The sequence below is a fragment of the Hemitrygon akajei genome, chromosome 27 (genome assembly GCF_048418815.1).
Source record: "Hemitrygon akajei chromosome 27, sHemAka1.3, whole genome shotgun sequence".
In the NCBI taxonomy this organism is placed as follows: Eukaryota; Metazoa; Chordata; class Chondrichthyes; order Myliobatiformes; family Dasyatidae; genus Hemitrygon; species Hemitrygon akajei.
This window is the reverse complement of record NC_133150.1, coordinates 43946789-43964600: the sequence shown is the minus strand read 5'-3', so window position 1 is coordinate 43964600 and position 17812 is coordinate 43946789. Positions and strand designations below refer to the sequence as shown.

The following is a 17812-nucleotide window of genomic DNA, read 5'->3' as shown; positions in this document are numbered from 1 at the left end:
TCAGATCTCTTTTAAATCTTCCTGCTCTCACCGTAAACCTATGTTCTCTAGTTTTGTGCTTGGTTCTGTGTTGTACTTTTCTACTACTATAAGTGAAGAAATAATTTCTTGCCTCAGACCTTAATGGCCAAACCGCTAATTTCATGACGAGGAATTTTGTTTTAGAAACCGCATCCAAGGGTGACGTTATCCCTGCTTTCTGTTCGAATTTGGTATTTGTTTATGAGATCACGCTTGAACAGGGGCTTTTGCGAAAATGTTATTTATAGCCAGATAAATCAAGTTATTCATGTTTTTTTTTTACCAGTCTCAGTACGCAGGAATGATCTCTATCGGCACACCCCCTCAGAACTTCACGGTCATATTTGATACCGGCTCATCCAATCTGTGGGTACCTTCAGTTTACTGCTACAGTGCAGCCTGCAGTAAGTACAAAGATACTATCACTTCTACAGAGTCAATGCCAAGGTGGTGTTACTGTCTCAGAGAGGGGCAGCACTGTAGGATAGTGGTCAGTACAATGCCTCACTGCTGCTGTCTGTAAGGAGTCTTTACACTCTCCCTGTGGCTGGGTGATTTTCCTCTGAGAGCTCTGGTTTCCTCCCGCATTCCAAAGACTAGAGGGTTGGCAGGTTAGTTGGATACGTGGGTGTAACTGGGTGGTGTTGGCTTGCTGGCCTGGAAGGCCATATTACCGTGCTGTATCTCGAAATAAACGCTAGCGTAGCGGTCAGCGCAACGCCATTACAGCTTGGAGCATCGGAGTTTGGAGTTCGATTCTGGCGTCGTTTGTACGTCCTTCCATCAGCGTGCGGGTTTCCTTCACGTGCTCCGACACAGTTAGTAGGTTAATTGGTCATTGTCAAATGTCCTGTGATTAGGCCAGGGTTAAATAGATGGGTTGCTGGAAGGGCTTTTTCTGCAATGTATCTCTAAAGAAAAAGAAATAAAATAAAGTTATTTTTGACCCTGATTAGTTATGTTTGATTCTGACCACAGTTTATATTTTGCCTCTATGACCATGTGGGATTTCCTTGAGAGCTCTAGTTTCCATCCACATCCCAAAGATGAGCTAGTGTGTTATTTGGCGGCTGTATATATAATGGGTGGGGGGCGGTACATCTCTACCAAAGGAGGTGTAAGGTGCTCCTCCCCTCCCTTAGGGCAGGGTATAGCACCTCTTTAGCCCCCTGATCAGGGTGATGTGAAGCCATGGGGACAGGTGGTGGACGGTCATTTGAGCAGCTGGTGCAGATCACAAGTCCTGGTTATGTGACCACTGACGCCAGGCAGACAGTCTCTGAAGAGTATTGATAATGGTTGGGGTCGTCGTCTTGTAAAGACACTGCCCAGGAGAAGGCAATGGCAAATCGGTTCTGTCGATAAACTTTGTCAAGGTCAATCACGGTCATAGAAAGATCATAATCGCCCACATCCCATGGCATGGCACATAATGAACGAACATATATATATAACCCCTTGATGGCAAAAAGAATCAGAGGGGCATTACTGAAGGAAAAGGTGTCGTAGGAATGAGGAGGGGGTTGGGATTATAGGAGCCAACATGGACCCAAAGAGAAAAGTGAATAAGTAAATAAGATCCCAGCAATAGACAATCTGCAGGGGAAACTCAGTGGGCTGAGTGGCTATCTATTGGGGGAAAGAACTGTCAGTATCTCAGGTTCAGAAAGGTTCTGGAAAAGTAACATCAGCAAGGGTCCCATCAACACTGCTCATGGACTGTTTGACCCACTCCCATCAGGGAGGAGGCTATGTAGGACCCCCAGGCTCAAACACAGTTACTTTCTCCAAGTGTAAGGCTGATCAACACCTCCACCCACTAACTCCACCACCACTTTATTATTTCATGTCATTCTCCTAATGTACAGCCTAGCATCACTTTATGAACATTAAAAAGAATCTATATAGATAAGCTATCTTATATGTTTATACTTATTGTGTTTTTATAATTATTATGTTCTTTATTTTCTGTGATTTTTTTAATGCTGTATCAGATCTGGAATAACAATGATTTTGTTCTCCTTTACACTTGTGAACGTGAATGGGCATTAAACAACCTTGGATCTTGAAAGCGCTTAATATCCCCTCTCTGACAGGCATTCCCTTTAAAATCAAGCAATATCAATCACTTGAGGAGTATCAGAAATGCAGGAGGACACTTCAGAAGGAAATCAGGAAGACTAAAGAAAGGCGTGAGTTTGCTCTGGCAGACAAGGTGAAGGAGAATCCCAAGGGCTTCTACAGATATATTAAGAGCAAAAGGATAGCAGGGGACAAAATGATCCACTTGAAAGTCAGCGTGTTCATCTATACATGGAGCCAGAAGAGTTCGGGCAGACCATAAAAGGATTTTTTGCATCCGTATTGACTCAGGGGATGAACAGAACCTATAGAACTGAGGCAAAACTGCAGTGAGATCATGGACGATATACAGATTACTGAAGAGGAGATACTTGCTGTCTTGAAGATCCCCAGGGACTGACAAGGTGTCCCCTCAGACCTTGTGAGAAGCTAGTAACTGCAGGAGCTCTGACAGTACTAGATAAAATGTCCTTAGGCACAGGTGAGGTGCCGGAGGAGTGGAGGATAGCTAATTTTGTTCTGTTGTTGAAGAAAGGCTCTAAGAATAAGCCATGAAATTTTCGGCTGGTGAGCCTGACGTTAGTAGTGGGTAAGTTCTTGGAAGGTATTTTGAGGGACCAGTGGTGTGTCGCTTGAGGTTTCTGACCCTCCTGCCCAGTGATAGTTATGAGAAGATGGTGTGGCCTGTGTGGTGGGGATCTTTGATAATGGACGTAGCCTCCTTGAGGCATCTCCTCCTTTATGTACTACCAATGGTAAAAAGGGATGTGGCATGATATATTGGGCAGAGTCAACTACTCTTTGATGTTCCTGTGCTTTCAAGTTGCCAGACCAGACTATGATAGAACCAGTCAGGATACGTTCTACAGTGTACCTATAGAAGTTTGTAAGAGAGTTCAGTGTCATGCCGAGCTTCCTCAAACATCTAAGAAAGTAGATTGTATTTGTGATTGTATTTGTGCTGGAGCCAGAGCAGGACATCCAAAATGTTAACACCCAGGAATTTAAAGCTGCAGAGTTGTGGAGGTTCGATCATTGGCAACTTAAAGATAAAGGTACTGAGGCTATGGGAAACAGGCACAGAAGGGGAGATGAGGCCTGGGGTAGAACAGTCACAATCACAGTAACTGGCAGGGCAGGCTCGAAGGGATAAGTGCTGAACACAAGTTCATGGTAACGTCTTAGTTAGTGTAACACCTTACAGCTCCGAAGAGGGTTCAATTCCTGCCACAGTCTGTAAGGATTTGTGCATTTTCCCTGCGAATCTGTGGGTTTCCTCCGGGTGCTCTGGTTTCCTCCCACAGTCCAAATTGGACTGCAATTGTTTATCCAATTACAGGTCAAGGTTAGAGTTAGTAAGTTGTTGGTGCCAGAGTAACCGTGGTACTTGCAGGCTGCCCCCAGCACATCTTTGGGTTGCCTTTGTCATTGATGCAAACAAAATAGTTCACTATTTTGCGAAGGTTTGACGTACATGTGACAAATAAAGTTCGGCTTTAATCTTCCTGATTTCTTATACACTCATACAAACCAAAATCCAGTTCTGGGGCTCAAATGAAGAGATTGAAAGAAATCAGAATCAGGGACAAGCTTATTAGCACTGACATATGTCATGAAATGTGCTGTTATGAGTCAGCTGTATGGTGGAAGACATAAAATATTAATATGTCTTCCAAAATAAATAAATAAATAACATGAAGAGGGAAAAGCAAGGGAATCTTCATAGGTTCATGGGCCATTTAGAATTAGACCAAAAGAACATAAGGCATAGAAGCAGAATTCGGCCATCTGGCTCATCGAGTCTACTCCGCTGTTTAATCATGGCTGATCCTTGTTTCTATCTCCTCCTCAACCCCAGTTCCCGGCCTTCTCCCTGTAACCCTTGATGCCGTGTCCGATCAAGAACCTATCAATCTCTGCCTTAAATACACCCAATGACCCGGCCTCCACAGCTGCACGTGGCAACATATTCCACAAATTCGCCACCCTTTGGCTAAAGGAATTCTGGTGGCAGAGGAAAAGAGGCATTGAGTGTGGGTGGGTCTTCAGGCTCCTGTACCTCCTCCCTGATGGTAGTAACGAGAAGTGGGCATGTCCCAGATGGAGAGGGCCCTTAATGGTGAATGCCGCCTTTCTAAGGCATTGCCGTTTGAAGATGTCCTCGACGGTGGGGACACTTGTGCTCATATTGGAGCTTGCTGAGTCTACAAGGTTCTGTAGCCTCTTTTAATCCTGTGTATTGGACTCATAAGTCGTACATTACGGTATGAAATCAAGAGGGTTAAATGACCAATGCTTTACCTAGACCGAAGCGCTCATTTGTGAAGAGTTCTTGTTTTACAGAGCAGCATCACAAATATATCCCAGAAGATTCATCAACTTATGAGAGGGTCGGCCGTCCCTTCTCACTCCACTATGGAACTGGCAGCCTCTCTGGAGTACTGGCAACAGACACGGTGAACGTGAGTAATTATTCTAAGATGTGACCTGATACTTCAGATGGGATTCCTATGTGCCCAGAAGTTGGACTAAGCCTTGCTTGGTATGGTAAATTTGTTCTGCACTAATATTCAATTGGGATAAAGCAATAAAATATAGCAACAGTGGGAAAAATTATCTTTGAATTATCATTAGGGTGGGTTTCCCCTGATGGCCGCTTTAAAATGCGACCTGCACATTTCTCCTTGGTAACGGCCTGCGGAGATTGCAGCTGCCATGTCCTTGCTACCAGGAATCATGGGAAGTGAGTCATAGCTGTTGACCTCTTTCCATGATGGCCACCATGCAGCAGCATTTACATTTATTATCCATTATCATCATCATCATATGTGTTGCATCATATGACATCATCATTATGTGCCATGTCATATGACAAGGGCGATCACGATCTTTCCATGACCATGATTGATCTTGGGAATTTTTTCTGCAGAAGTGGTTTGCCATTGCCTTCTTCGGGGCAGTGTCTTTACAAGACAGGTGACCCCACCCATTATCAATACTCTTCAGAGATTGTCTGCCTGGAGTCAGTGGTCGCATACGCACCAGCTGCTCATGTGACCATCCACCATCTGCTCCCATGGCTTCATGTGACCCTGATCAGAGGTGTGGGAGAGGGCTAAGCAAGTGCTACCCCTTAAGGGTGACTTTCAGACTAGCAGAGCTAATGCCTTACACCTTCTTTGGTAGAGATGTACCTCCACCCTACCACCCAAAGAGTTTTAGGTGCAGTTCTGGATATCCAATTACAGAAACGTGGAGGATTTGGAGGGGGATCAGAAGAGGCTCACCAGGATGCTGCCTGGATTAGAGAGTATCAGCTACAAGAAGGGATCGGGCAAAATTGAGTTGTTTTCTCAGGCGCATCAGAGGCTGAATGAAGACTTTATAAAATAATGAGACGCAAAAACAGGGGAGATTGTCAGTTTTTGTTCACAGTGCAGAAATGCCAAGGGCTAGAAGGATGGGCATTTAAGGTGAGTGAATGGAAGTTTAAAGGAAATAGGAGGGTCTGTTTACTACCTGTTATAGCAAAGTGTTGGAGTTAGTGCCCGAAGGTGGTTGTGCAGTCTAGCAGTGAGTGATTGCCTTGTATGTTTTTATTTGATCAGAAGACCTTGTTGTATATTGGTAATGCAGAATGCTGCAAGTCTGGTTCGCTGGCTTATTGGCGAGACCGATGGCAGGGGAGCTGCGTGGCCTTGGTTGTGGCGTGGTCTAGGTGTCATGTCGCAGCCCGCCAGGAGAAGTGATCCTGGAGGCAGTGTGGCATGGGGAGAGGTTACCGGCCCCTCCTGTCGACGCTGCCCTCCAGTGTTTGATCGGTTGAAGATAAGATGGATTGTGTTCATCTACAGATTACTGTAGGCTTGTTGTTGCTGACAGCATCCATGCACGGCAACCCACAGGTCATGACTCAGGGACTTGGGCGTTATTATATGTTTTTTGTGTGATTGCACACTTACTGCTAAATTATAAGTGTCTGTTGTTTTTAAAGAGCAAACACGAGGAAATCTGCAGATGCTGGAAATTCAAACAACAACACACACAAAGTTCTGGTGGAACACAGCAGGCCAGGCAGCATCTATGGGGAGAAGCGCTGTCGACGTTTCGGGCTGAGACCCTTCGTCAGGACAAACTGAAAGGAGAGATACTAAGAGATTTGAAAGTAGGAGGGGGAGGGGGAAATGCAAAATGATAGGAGAAGACCGGAGGGGGTGGGATGAAGCTAACAGCTGGAAAGGTGATTGGCGAAAGTGATACAGAGCTGAAGAAGGGAAAGGATCATGGGACAGTAGGCCTCGGGAGAAAGAAAGGGGGAGGGGAGCACCAGAGGGAGATGGAGAACAGGCAGAGTGATGGGCAGAGAGAGAGAAAAAAACAAACAACTAAATATGTCAGGGATGGGGTAAGAAAGGGAGGAGGGGCATTAACGGAAGTTAGAGAAGTCAATGTTCATGCCATCAGGTTGGAGGCTACCCAGCCGGTATATAAAGTGTTGTAGATGAGAGCATGAAAAGAAATTGGCAATTTGGTGCATATTGTGGAGGTGGTGCCTTTGCATTGGACAAGTTGAGATGTTTGCTACTATTCAATGACATACTGTGGTAAACTATGTGTATACCTGTTTGGACACGCCCCTCTGCTGACTGCTCCTGTGGCTCCTCCCACAGACCCCTGTATAAAGGTGATTGGAGGCACTGCTCCCCCCTCAGTCTCCAAGATGTCGTGGTCACATTTGCAGCTAATAAAAGCCTATCTTTTGCCTCCCGTCTCCGAGAGTTATTGATGGTGCATCACATACTTCTGCAGAATGTTCCCCCACCAAGACCTGGCCAACGTTTCTCCTTCAACCAATATGTCTGAAATTGGCTGCACTGTTTCCAACATTAGAAGTTAGTGTCCTAATGAGAGAGTTACCTAATCACTACTGTTGCCTCCTGCACTTAGATTGAAGGCTTCTCTGTTGTGGACCAGATGTTTGGGGAAAGCGTGACGGAGCCAGGCACCACGTTTGAGTACTCCCCGTTCGATGGCATCTTGGGACTGGCCTACCCGTCCATCGCTGTAGCAGATGCCACACCCGTGTTCGACAACATGATGGCCCAGAACCTGGTGGAGCAGCCGGTGTTCTCTGTGTTCCTGTCCAGGTAGGACTCTCCAGTGATGCGTTTTGTGCTCAACCACTTGCTGAAACATTTACGTGCACTCTGATTACAATGTATCTAGATTATTGATATCTGAAGTTATGGGACAATAGGCGACCGTAGTGATCTGGAGTTTGGAGTTCAATACTGGTGCCGTCTCCCTGTGAGTCTGTGAGTTAACTTTGGGTTCTCTAGTCTCCTTCCATAGTCCAACGACGTACCAATTAGTAGGTTAATTAGTAAATTGTCCTGTGATTACTTACTTACCTACTGCCCATTATGTCACTTGCATTTAGGGCAGCAATGAAGGTTCTCCAGCTCTGTCCACACCATCGCACAGGAGGGTTCTTCATTGCTGTTTCCATAACAATTTCTTTTTGACCAGTCATGGTTGTTAACCCTGAGCTGAACTCCTGAACCTGGAGGACCGGTGGACCACTCTTAGTCTGACCTCTACCCTTTGACCTGCTTGGCATGGGTGACGGTACCAAGAGCCAAAGCATAAGGCCGTGACTCCAGCCACCATAACACTCCAGGTCATTGAGGTACCCAAGCCTCCAAACCCTATGACAAGATTGTGGTCCTCTTGGAGGGTTCTGCGATTAAGCTAGGGTTAAATAGTTGAGTTGGTGGGTGGTGCTCTGCACTGTATCGCTAGATAAATAAATAAACAAACAAACAAACAATTTCTGTATAGCATAAGAATGCAAATTCCCCTACACCTTTCATACTTAAAGTGCTACCTAATGGACAGAAAAGTGCCAGAGGGATATGGACTAAACACAGGTAAGTGTGACTAACTCAGATAGTCATCTTGCTTGGCATGAAGAGGTAGGTCTGAAAGGGCTGATCAATGCTATGACTCTGTTACCAGCTGTCCAATGCCTTTTGAATGCTGTAATTGTATCTCCTTCAAACACATCCTTCATCAGTTCATTCCAGATATTCTTCACCCTCTGTGTGAAAACTTCTTTCAGTTCTTTTTTAAATTTCTCCTCTCGTCTTAAACCTGTGTCCTCTCGTTCTAGGCTTCGCTGCAATGGAAAATAAAAGATTCTGGCTATCTATCCTATCTTTGACCTTGATGTTTTTATAACATTACCCCCCCCCCCCCCAGCCCACCCAATCTCTTCTTGTATCTATAGAGCTCCATTCCAGGCAACATCTTTGGAATTTATTCTGCACTGTCTCTGTTATGGTTATATCTTTTCTGTAGCATGATGACCAAAAATGTACACCATACTCTAAATGTCAGCTAACCAATATTAGGCTCTTCACTGAGGGCTGGTGTGTGTTCTCCCAGCTTCTCCTTTCTGAAGTCCACCATCAAGTCCTTGGTCACGTTGACATTGCTGTTACAACACTACTCAACCAACAGACCTATCTCAGTCCTGTACACCTCCAGTATCCCAGTGTTTCCTGTCGTACAGCCTCACTCAGCTGATCTGCAGTTGAATTTGTCAAAGTACTTGGTGCTTGATTTATGTACTGAGATACAGTGAAAAGCTTTGTTTTGCACATCATCCATACAGATCATCTCACAGTTTGTGCAGTACTCTGTAAAAGTCTGAGGCACATATATATAGCTAGGGTGCCTAAGACTTTTGCACGGTACTGTAGTAATTTCATGTATTGCACTGTACTGCTTCCACATAAAAAAACAAGTTCCATGACATATGTGAGTGATGATAAACCTGATTCTGATGTGGGTCTCTGTTGTGGACTGAGAGTGGGAAGGGGGCAGGGAGATGGGAATCATGGTTGGGACAAGGCGAAGGGAGAGGGGAGGGAGTGGGATGCACCAGAGAGACATTCCGTAACAATCAATCATTCTGTAATGGTGCATATTTTCAAGTTTTCGTACCTCAGATTTAGATTCAAACACATGCACACTGAAACATCTGGTGAAATGCGTTAACAACCGGCGCAGCTGTGTTGGGGGCAGCCCGCAACAGTTGCCAAAAGAGCGTGCCCACGACGTTCGGCAGAACAACAGAAAACGCAACAAGCAACAAAGCAACAGGGGGAAACGTTCAAGCTTATTGTCGTCTAACCATACACATGTATACTGACAAATGAAACAATGCGCACAACATGTACACAAGAGGAAATCTGCAGATGCTGGAAATTCAAACAACACACACAAAATGCTGGTGGAACACAGTAGGCCAGGCAGCATCTACAAGGAGAAGCACTGTCGACGTTTCGGGCCGAGACCCTTCGTCGTTTGTCCTGATGAAGGGTCTCGGCCCGAAACGTCGACAGTGCTTCTCCTTATTGATGCTGCCTGGCCTACTGTGTTCCACCAGCATTTTGTGTGTGTTGCACAACATGTACAGATAACTCACACACATAACTCATAAAGTAATATCACCACTAATAAATTAGCAAATAATATGGTACATTGGTGACACAAGTTAAAAAGTAAACAGTATAGTGTTTCATGTGCTTCATGCCTGTTATTTATTTAGCAATACAGAGCAAAGTAGGCCCTCCCAGACCTTCAAGTCATGTCACACAGCCCCTGACACACTCAATTAAATCTACTCTAACCACAGAACAATTTACAATGAGCAATTAACCTACCCTTTACGTCTGTGGGAGGAAACCAGCGCATCTGGGGAAAATCCACGCATTTCACACGGAGGATGTACGGACTCCTCACAGAACAGCGTTGGAATTGAACTCTGAACTCTGGAATGCTGTGAGCTGTAATAGCGTCGCACTAACCATTATGCTACCATGGAGCCCAAGGTGATGAGTCCTGGGTGGTGGCAGGAAGTTCCATCGTCTCACAGCCTGGGGGGGGGGGAAGAAGCTTCTCCTAACAGTTCTTGCCTTGATGCTACAGTGTATGTAGGCCTCTGTTAGTCTCGATAGACCATGGATTTGCACCTTGGAAAGTTTCCAGGGCGCAAGCCTGGGCAAGGTTTTTTTTATGGAAGACCGGCAGTTGCCCAAGCTGCAAGTCTCCTCTCTCCATGCCACCGATGTTGTCCGAGGGAAGGGCATTAGATACTACAGTAACTCCTGCCTGATAGTAGAGGGTCAAAGAGATTGTTGGACTGCTGGTAGGGATCATTGACAATGCTAAGGCCCTTCGTATGCAGTGGTCCTGATAAATATCTTTGATCAGTGGAAGAAAGGCTTCAATGAGCAGACCTCACAATCCTTTGTAGAGTCTTGTGGTCAGATGTCTTGCAATTCTACTACCAGATTGTCTCGCAACTAGCCAGGACATTCTTGATGGTGCTCCTGTAAAAATTTGGTTCAAAGTTGGCAGGAAGTGGAGATGACCTTTTCCCTCTGTCCCCCAACCCAACTACCCACACACCCACACAGAGAGCTCTCCAAAACCAGGCAGGCCTCTGGGCCTCCAGTGGATTTGCAATCAGTCTCCAACTTCGCCAGTGGGCCTTAGACACATAGACCTAGGGCCTACGGTTATCGGGCCTTGACTTTTGGACTTCCAATCGCCGTTTGTTTTTTAACTTTTGGCATCTACTACCCGATGAAAGGTTGGGCCATATTTACCCTTTTGGGGCACCATGGTAGTGTAGTAGTGAGTATGACACTATTACAACTAGGGGCATTGGAGTTGGGAGTTCAGTTCCAGTGTCCCCTGTAATAAGTTTCAATGTTCTCCCCGCGAGCGTGTGGGTTTTCGCTGGGTGCTCGGGTTTCCTCCCACATTCCAAAGAGGTACAGGTTAGTAGGTTAATTGTAAATTGTCCTATGTTTGGGCTAGGGATGAAAACAGTGGGTTGTTACGCGGCATGACTCGTTAGGCTGGAAAGGGGCCTGTTCCACACTGTACATCAAAATAAAAATGAGAATAAATTAAATTAAAAAAGCTTTACTATGAATAGCATTCAGATTTTAACCATTTCTCTTCCTGTTTCTTTCTCCCTCCAGGGATGACGGGAAGGGAAGTGAAATAATTTTTGGTGGATTTGATCCTGCACATTTCGTTGGGGAACTCAACTGGATTCCTGTGACTAAGCAAGAGTACTGGCAAATCCAGCTGGATGGGTAAGTGCAGGCACCGCGCTTACACAGAAAACCACGCTGAAACTCAGGGCCAGCCCCAAGGGATTGCTGACCTGTCAGAGAGGCCAGCTTCGAGTCCAGGGACATGAATGCCTCAGCGATGTGCTGATACAAGGCAGCATGGCAACGTACCAGCTAGCGTAACGCGTTAGAGCATTGGCTGTGAAATTGGGGTTCGATTCCTCCCGCTGACCGTGTGTTCTCCCCATGACCATGCAGATAGCCTCTATGTTCTCCAGTTTCCTCCCACATTCCAAAAACAAAAAAAGACAAAACAAGGATGTAATGCTGTTGCTTTATAAAGCACTGGTGAGGCCTCACTTGGAGTATTGTGAGTTTTGGGCCTCTTACCTAAGAAAGGATGTGCTGACACCGGACAGGGTCTGAAGGATGTCCATGAAAATGATTCCAGGATTGAAAGGCTTGTCATATGAGGAGAGTCTGATGGCTCTGGGCCTCTACTCACTGGAATTCAGAGTAATGAGGGTTGATCTAATTGAAACCTGTTGAATGTTGAAAGGCCTCGTTGGAGTGGATGTGGAGTCGATGTTTTCTATAGTGGAAGAGTCTAAGACCAGAGGACACAGCCTCAGAATAGAGGGATATACTTTTAGGTTGGAGGCGAGGAGGAATTTCTTTAGCCATAGAGTGGTGAATCTGTGGAATTTGTTGCCACAGGCAGATGTGGAGGCCATATCATTGGGTATATTTAAGGCAGATGTTGAGAGATTCTTGATTAGTCAGGGCATGAAGAAATACGAGGAGAAGGCAGGAGATTGGGACTGAGAAAGAAAATGTATCAGCCATGATGAAATGGGCGAGCAGACTCAATGGGCCAAATGGCCTAATTCTGCTCCTATATCTTACGGCCTTATGATTTTCTAGGTTAGAGTTAGTGAGTTGTGGGTGCAGACTCAATGGGCCAAATGGCCTAATTCTACCCCTCTATCTTATCTTATGATTTTATAGGTTAGAGTTAGTGAGTTGTGGGCATACCATGTTGGTGCCTGAAGGATGGCGATGCTTGCGGGCTGCCCACTACAAACTTCACTGATTTGATCTGATGCAATTTAGACTGTTATTAACCCTTAACAATCAGGCTCTTGAATCAGAGGGGATAACTTCACTCAACGTCACTCACCCTATCACTGAACTGGACTCACTTTCAAAGACTCTTCATCTCATGTTCTTGATATTTATTGCTCACCTCTTTCCTGATGGTAACAATGAGAAGAGGGCATGTCTTGGGTGGTGGGGCAACTTAATGGTGGATGCCACCTTTTTGAGGCATCGCTCCTTGAAGTCCTCGGCACAGACTAGGAGGGCCAAGATGGCCTGTTTCCGTGCTGTGATTGTTATATGGTTATATATCTTGGATACTACAGAGGCTAGTGCCCATGATAGAGCTGACTAGTTTTACAACTCCCTGCAGCTTACTTCGATTCTGTGCAATAACCTTCCCCATGCTAAATGGTGATGCAGCCAGTTAGAATGCTCTCCACAGTACATCTGTAGAAATTTGTGAGTATTTTTGCTGACATGCCAAATTTCCTTAAACTCCTAATGCTATTGATTTAATGGGAGCTTGATGGCCATTGCATACCAGGCATTACAGTGCTGACCACAGTTCAAAAGTGCTTCATTAACTGTAAAATGCCTTGGAACTAGTGAAAGCACTTTAAATATGAGACTTCAGTAAATGCTATTTATGCTACATTGTGTTTCTGCATAGGGAGATGTATTTTTAGCCCAAGCCACTAGATGGCAGTAGATCCCCAGACAGGGAAGTGGGCAGCCAGTTGTATGATAGAACTGTTGAATGAAATAGCCAATCAACAGAGCAAGCATCTGCCAGGTCTTTAGAAGGTGTAATCTATTTCAATGCACACCCCCACTTTCCTTAATAATCTTTTGACTTCAATATCTTTACAATGTACATTATTCAGTGATCTGGGCGTCTTGACACGGCCGCTGTTTAGAGCCCCTTATGAGAGGCATTGATCGTGTGGATAGTCAGAGGCTTTTCCCCAGGGCTGAAATGGCTAGCACAAGAGGGCACAGTTTTAAGGTGCCTGGAAGTAGGTACTGAGGAGATGTCAGGGGTAAGTTTTTTTACGCAGAGAGTGGTGAGTGCGTGGAATGGGCTGCCGGCAGCGGTGGTGGAGGCGGAAACATTAGGGTCTTTTTAGAGATTCCTGGATAGGTACGTGGAGCTTAGAGGGCTATGGGTAAGCCTAGATAGTTAGATTAGGGTAGATTCTAACTATCTTAGAACTTAGATAGTTCTAAGGTAAGGACATGTTCAGCAGAGTTTTGTGGGCTGAAAAGCCTGTATTGTATTGTAGGTTTTCTATGTTTCTACCAGAAAGGCTCTTTCTTAAGGCAACCGAGGGGGCTGGAGGGTTGTGGATGTGCATCTGGAGAAATGGGGCTTGTTTTGATTTAGTTGCTTTGTCGCTTGTGGTGTTCGGTGTTGTCCTGGGCATGGGGATGCCACGCCATGTGTGGTGACGAACTCGGGCTGCCCCCAGCCCATCCTTGGGTGACTTGATTGGTAATGAAAACAACATATTTTACTGTTCATTGTAACATATGTGTGATAAGTAAATGAATTGGATTGGAATCTGAACCTCGAATCTTCGGGTTGGAGTAAAGACGTCATACACTCAGTGGGCATTTTGTTGTGTACCTGCTGTACCTAATAAAGTGGCCATTGTGATCTGCTGCTGCTGTAGCCCATCCACTTCAAAGTTCTAAGTGTCGTGCATTTGAGGTACTCTTCTGCACACCACTGTTGTAATACGTTACTGTCCCCTTCCTGTCCACTTGAACCAGTCTGGACATTCTCAATGTCAGGTTCAAGTTTATTGGTCATCTGCCTGTATATGCTTGTTGCAGCACCTTCACAATCTGAGTCTGAGTCAGGTAAAGATACTGGTGCTATGGAAGACTTCCTGCTTGGTTCCTATACCCAAGAAGGGGACTCCATCTGAACTTAATGACTACAGACTAATTGCCCTCACATCTCAGGTGGTGAAGGTGCTGGAGAGGCTGGTCCTGACTTACCTAGGACTGCAGGTGAGAACTTCATTGGACCTTCTACAGTTTGCCTCCCAGCCTCATGAGGGAGTGGATGATGCAATCATCTACCTATTGCAGAGAGTTCACTTCCACCTGGATGATGCTGGTGGCATTGTGAGAGCCACATATTTTGATTTCTCTAGTGCCTTTAATATAATGCAGCCACTTCTTCTGAGTGAGACGCTGTAAAGCATGGGTGAAGACAAATCCACTATCTCCTGGATTTCTGACTACCTGACAGATAGACCCCAGTTTGTACGGCTGAATGGTTCTCTGTCTGAGATGATGGAGAGTGGCACTGGAGTGCCACAACGGACTGTCCCATCTCCGTTTCTGTTCATACTGTAGACCTCAGACTTTCAGTCTTGCCAATTGCAGAAGTTCTTTGATGACTCTGCAGCGGTTGGGTGTATCAGAGATGGGCAGGCGTTGGAGAGCATAGGACTGGTGGACAAAGTTGTGGAGTGGTGTGGGAGGAATCACCTGCTCCAGAATGTGGCCAAAACCAGGAAGATGACGATTGATTTTAGGAGGAGGAGGACTGTGACGAGTCCGGTATACAATCTGGGAGATGGAGTCGTGGTGGTGGAGGAGTACAAATACATGAGTGTTCACCTCGACAACAGACTTGACTGGAGAACCAAGACCAAGGCTGTTTTTCAAGAAGGGGATGAGCAGACTCTATTTTCTAAGGGAGCTGAGATCCTTCAACGTGAGCAGCAGGATGTTGGAGATCTTGTAGCGAGTCGGTCCTCTTTGAGGCTTTATGTTGGGGGAGCAGCATCGGTGCTGGAGATGCAAAAAGACTAAATAAAATCATCAGAAAGGCTGGATCCATCCCTGGCCACAACCCAGACTTTTTAGAGTTAGTGGTGGAGAGGAGGTCACTAAACAAACTGTTGTCCATTACGGACAATTTGGCACATCCTCTCCATTGGGAGACTGTAGGTCTGACACGGTGGTCAGCAGCACAGGGGCGCCGCAGGGAACCGTACTCTCTCCGGTCCTGTTCACCCTGTACACATCAGACTTCCAATATAACTCAGAGTCCTGCCATGTGCAGAAGTTCGCTGATGACACGGCCATAGTGGGGTGTGTCAGGAATGGACAGGAGGAGGAGTATAGGAAACTGATACAGGACTTTGTGATATGGTGCAACTCAAACTACCTGCGTCTCAATATCACCAAGACCAAGGAGATGGTGGTGGACTTTAGGAGATCTAGGCCTCATATGGAGCCAGTGATCATTAATGGAGAATGTGTGGAGCAGGTTAAGACCTACAAGTATCTGGGAGTACAGTTAGACGAGAAGCTTGACTGGACTGCCAACACAGATGCCTTGTGCAGGAAGGCACAGAGTCGAATGTACTTCCTAAGAAGGTTGGCGTCATTCAATGTCTGTAGTGAGATGCTGAAGATGTTCTATAGGTCAGTTGTGGAGAGCGCCCTCTTCTTTGTGGTGGCGTGTTGGGGAGGAAGCATTAAGAAGAGGGACGCCTCACGTCTTAATAAGCTGGTAAGGAAGGCGGGCTCTGTCATGGGCAAAGTACTGGAGAGTTTAACATCGGTAGCTGAGCGAAGGGCGCTGAGTAGGCTACGGTCAATTATGGATAACTCTGAACATCCTCTACATAGCACCATCCAGAGACAGAGAAGCAGTTTCAGTGACAGGTTACTATCGATGCAATGCTCCTCAGACAGGATGAAGAGGTCAATACTCCCCAATGCCATTAGGCTTTACAATTCTACCGCCAGGACTTAAGAACTTTTTAAAAGCTATTATTAATGCTTTTTGAGATGGTGATTTAGATGCATATCATATTTTTTTTACTGAGTTAAGTATTGTATGTAATTAGTTTTGCTACAACAAGTGTATGGGACATTGGAAAAAAAAGTTGAATTTCCCCATGGGGATGAATAAAGTATCTATCTATCTATCTATGACCGACTGAATAAGCAGCGGAGCCCCCTTTCGAAAAGACTCATTCAGCTCCACTGTCACAAGGATCGTTACAGAAAACATTTTCTACTAATATGCAATAAGCACAACCAACAGTTCATCTCTGTGCGACAGGAGAACACACATCGGAGTACAATAGCCTCTGCTTTATTATTTCCTACATTATCATTGCACAGTATTGCACATTGGTTAATTATTATTGTGTATATTATTATTCTGTACTTTATTATTATTATTACTAAGTGTGTTTTTAAATGTTGCTGCTGTAACAAAATAATTTTCCACTCGGGATTAATAAAGTACTTATTATTATTATATACAACCAAACAACATTCTCCTGGACCCATAAAACATATATCACACACAGCACATAAACCAAAATATTACCATAAATAAGTTAATAAAATATTATTCAAAGTGCATTTAGTGTACAGAACCAGTAAACAATAAACAGCTCGCAATCATGATGTTTGTGAGTGGTGGCAGGGTATTTGTTAGGCTCACAGACTGAGAGATAAAGCTGTTTCCCAGTTCGGTAGTTCTAGTCCTGATGCTCATGTACCTCCTTCCCGATGGCAGTGGGTCAAAGAGATGTGTGGGTGGTATTGATCCTCAACGGTGCTCAGGCCCTTTGTATATAATGCTCCCGATTGATGTCCCAAATAGCATGAATGGAAGCCCCACTGACCCCCTCGGTGGCTTTTTCTGTCCTCCGTAGGGTCTTATGGTCCAATGCCTTGCAGCTTCCGTATCACGCTATGATGCAGCCAGACAGCACACTCTCAACGGCGCTCCTGTAGAAAGCTGTTAGAATGGGGGTGGGGAACCTTTTATGCCTCAGTCTCCTCAGATTGTGTAGACACTGCTGTGACCTCTTGACTAATGAGGAGGAGTTGTGGGTCCCGGTTAGAATGCCATTCTGAGCACACCAAGGAACCTTGTGCTCTACACACTCTCTCCACGGCAGAGCCATCGATATGCAATGGCAAGTGGTCGACCTGCATCTTCCTGAAGTCCACAATCATTTCCTTTGCCTTGTCCACGCTGAGACTCAGGTTGTTGATCTCACACCATTTGACGAGCCTGTATGCTGACTCATCGTTGTTGCTAAAGAGGCCCGCCGCTGTGGTATCATCAGTGAGGCTGGTGACGCGGTTTGACCTGGATCTAGCAGTGCAATCATGAGTCAGCAGCAGGCTGAGCACGCAATCTTGGGGGGCACCAGTGGTTAGCATGAGAGAGCTTGTAAAGTTACTGCCAACTCGGACTAGCTGGGGTCTTTTCATCAAGAAATCCAAGATCCGGTTACAGCGAGGACCTCTGACCTCCCTCATTAATAAGATGTTTTCACTCACAGAGCTGCTGCTCACTGGATGTTTTTTGCTTTTTGCACTGTTCTCTGTAAACTCTTGAGACTGTTGTGCATGAAAATCCCAGGTGTGCAGAGTTTCTGAGATACTCAAACCACCCCATC

General features: G+C 45.5%; 1 protein-coding gene across 1 annotated transcript in view; it reads left to right on the top strand.

Annotated features, from left to right (window-relative positions):
* The window catches only part of LOC140717317 (cathepsin E-like), a 44045-nt gene that overhangs the window by 6438 nt on the left and 19795 nt on the right, over positions 1 to 17812 (top strand). The window contains exons 3-6 of the mRNA XM_073030790.1: positions 308 to 425; positions 4447 to 4565; positions 7051 to 7250; positions 11163 to 11279. Of these exons, the coding sequence (XP_072886891.1) occupies positions 308 to 425; positions 4447 to 4565; positions 7051 to 7250; positions 11163 to 11279 (554 nt within the window). The remainder of the gene's footprint in view (positions 1 to 307; positions 426 to 4446; positions 4566 to 7050; positions 7251 to 11162; positions 11280 to 17812) is intronic.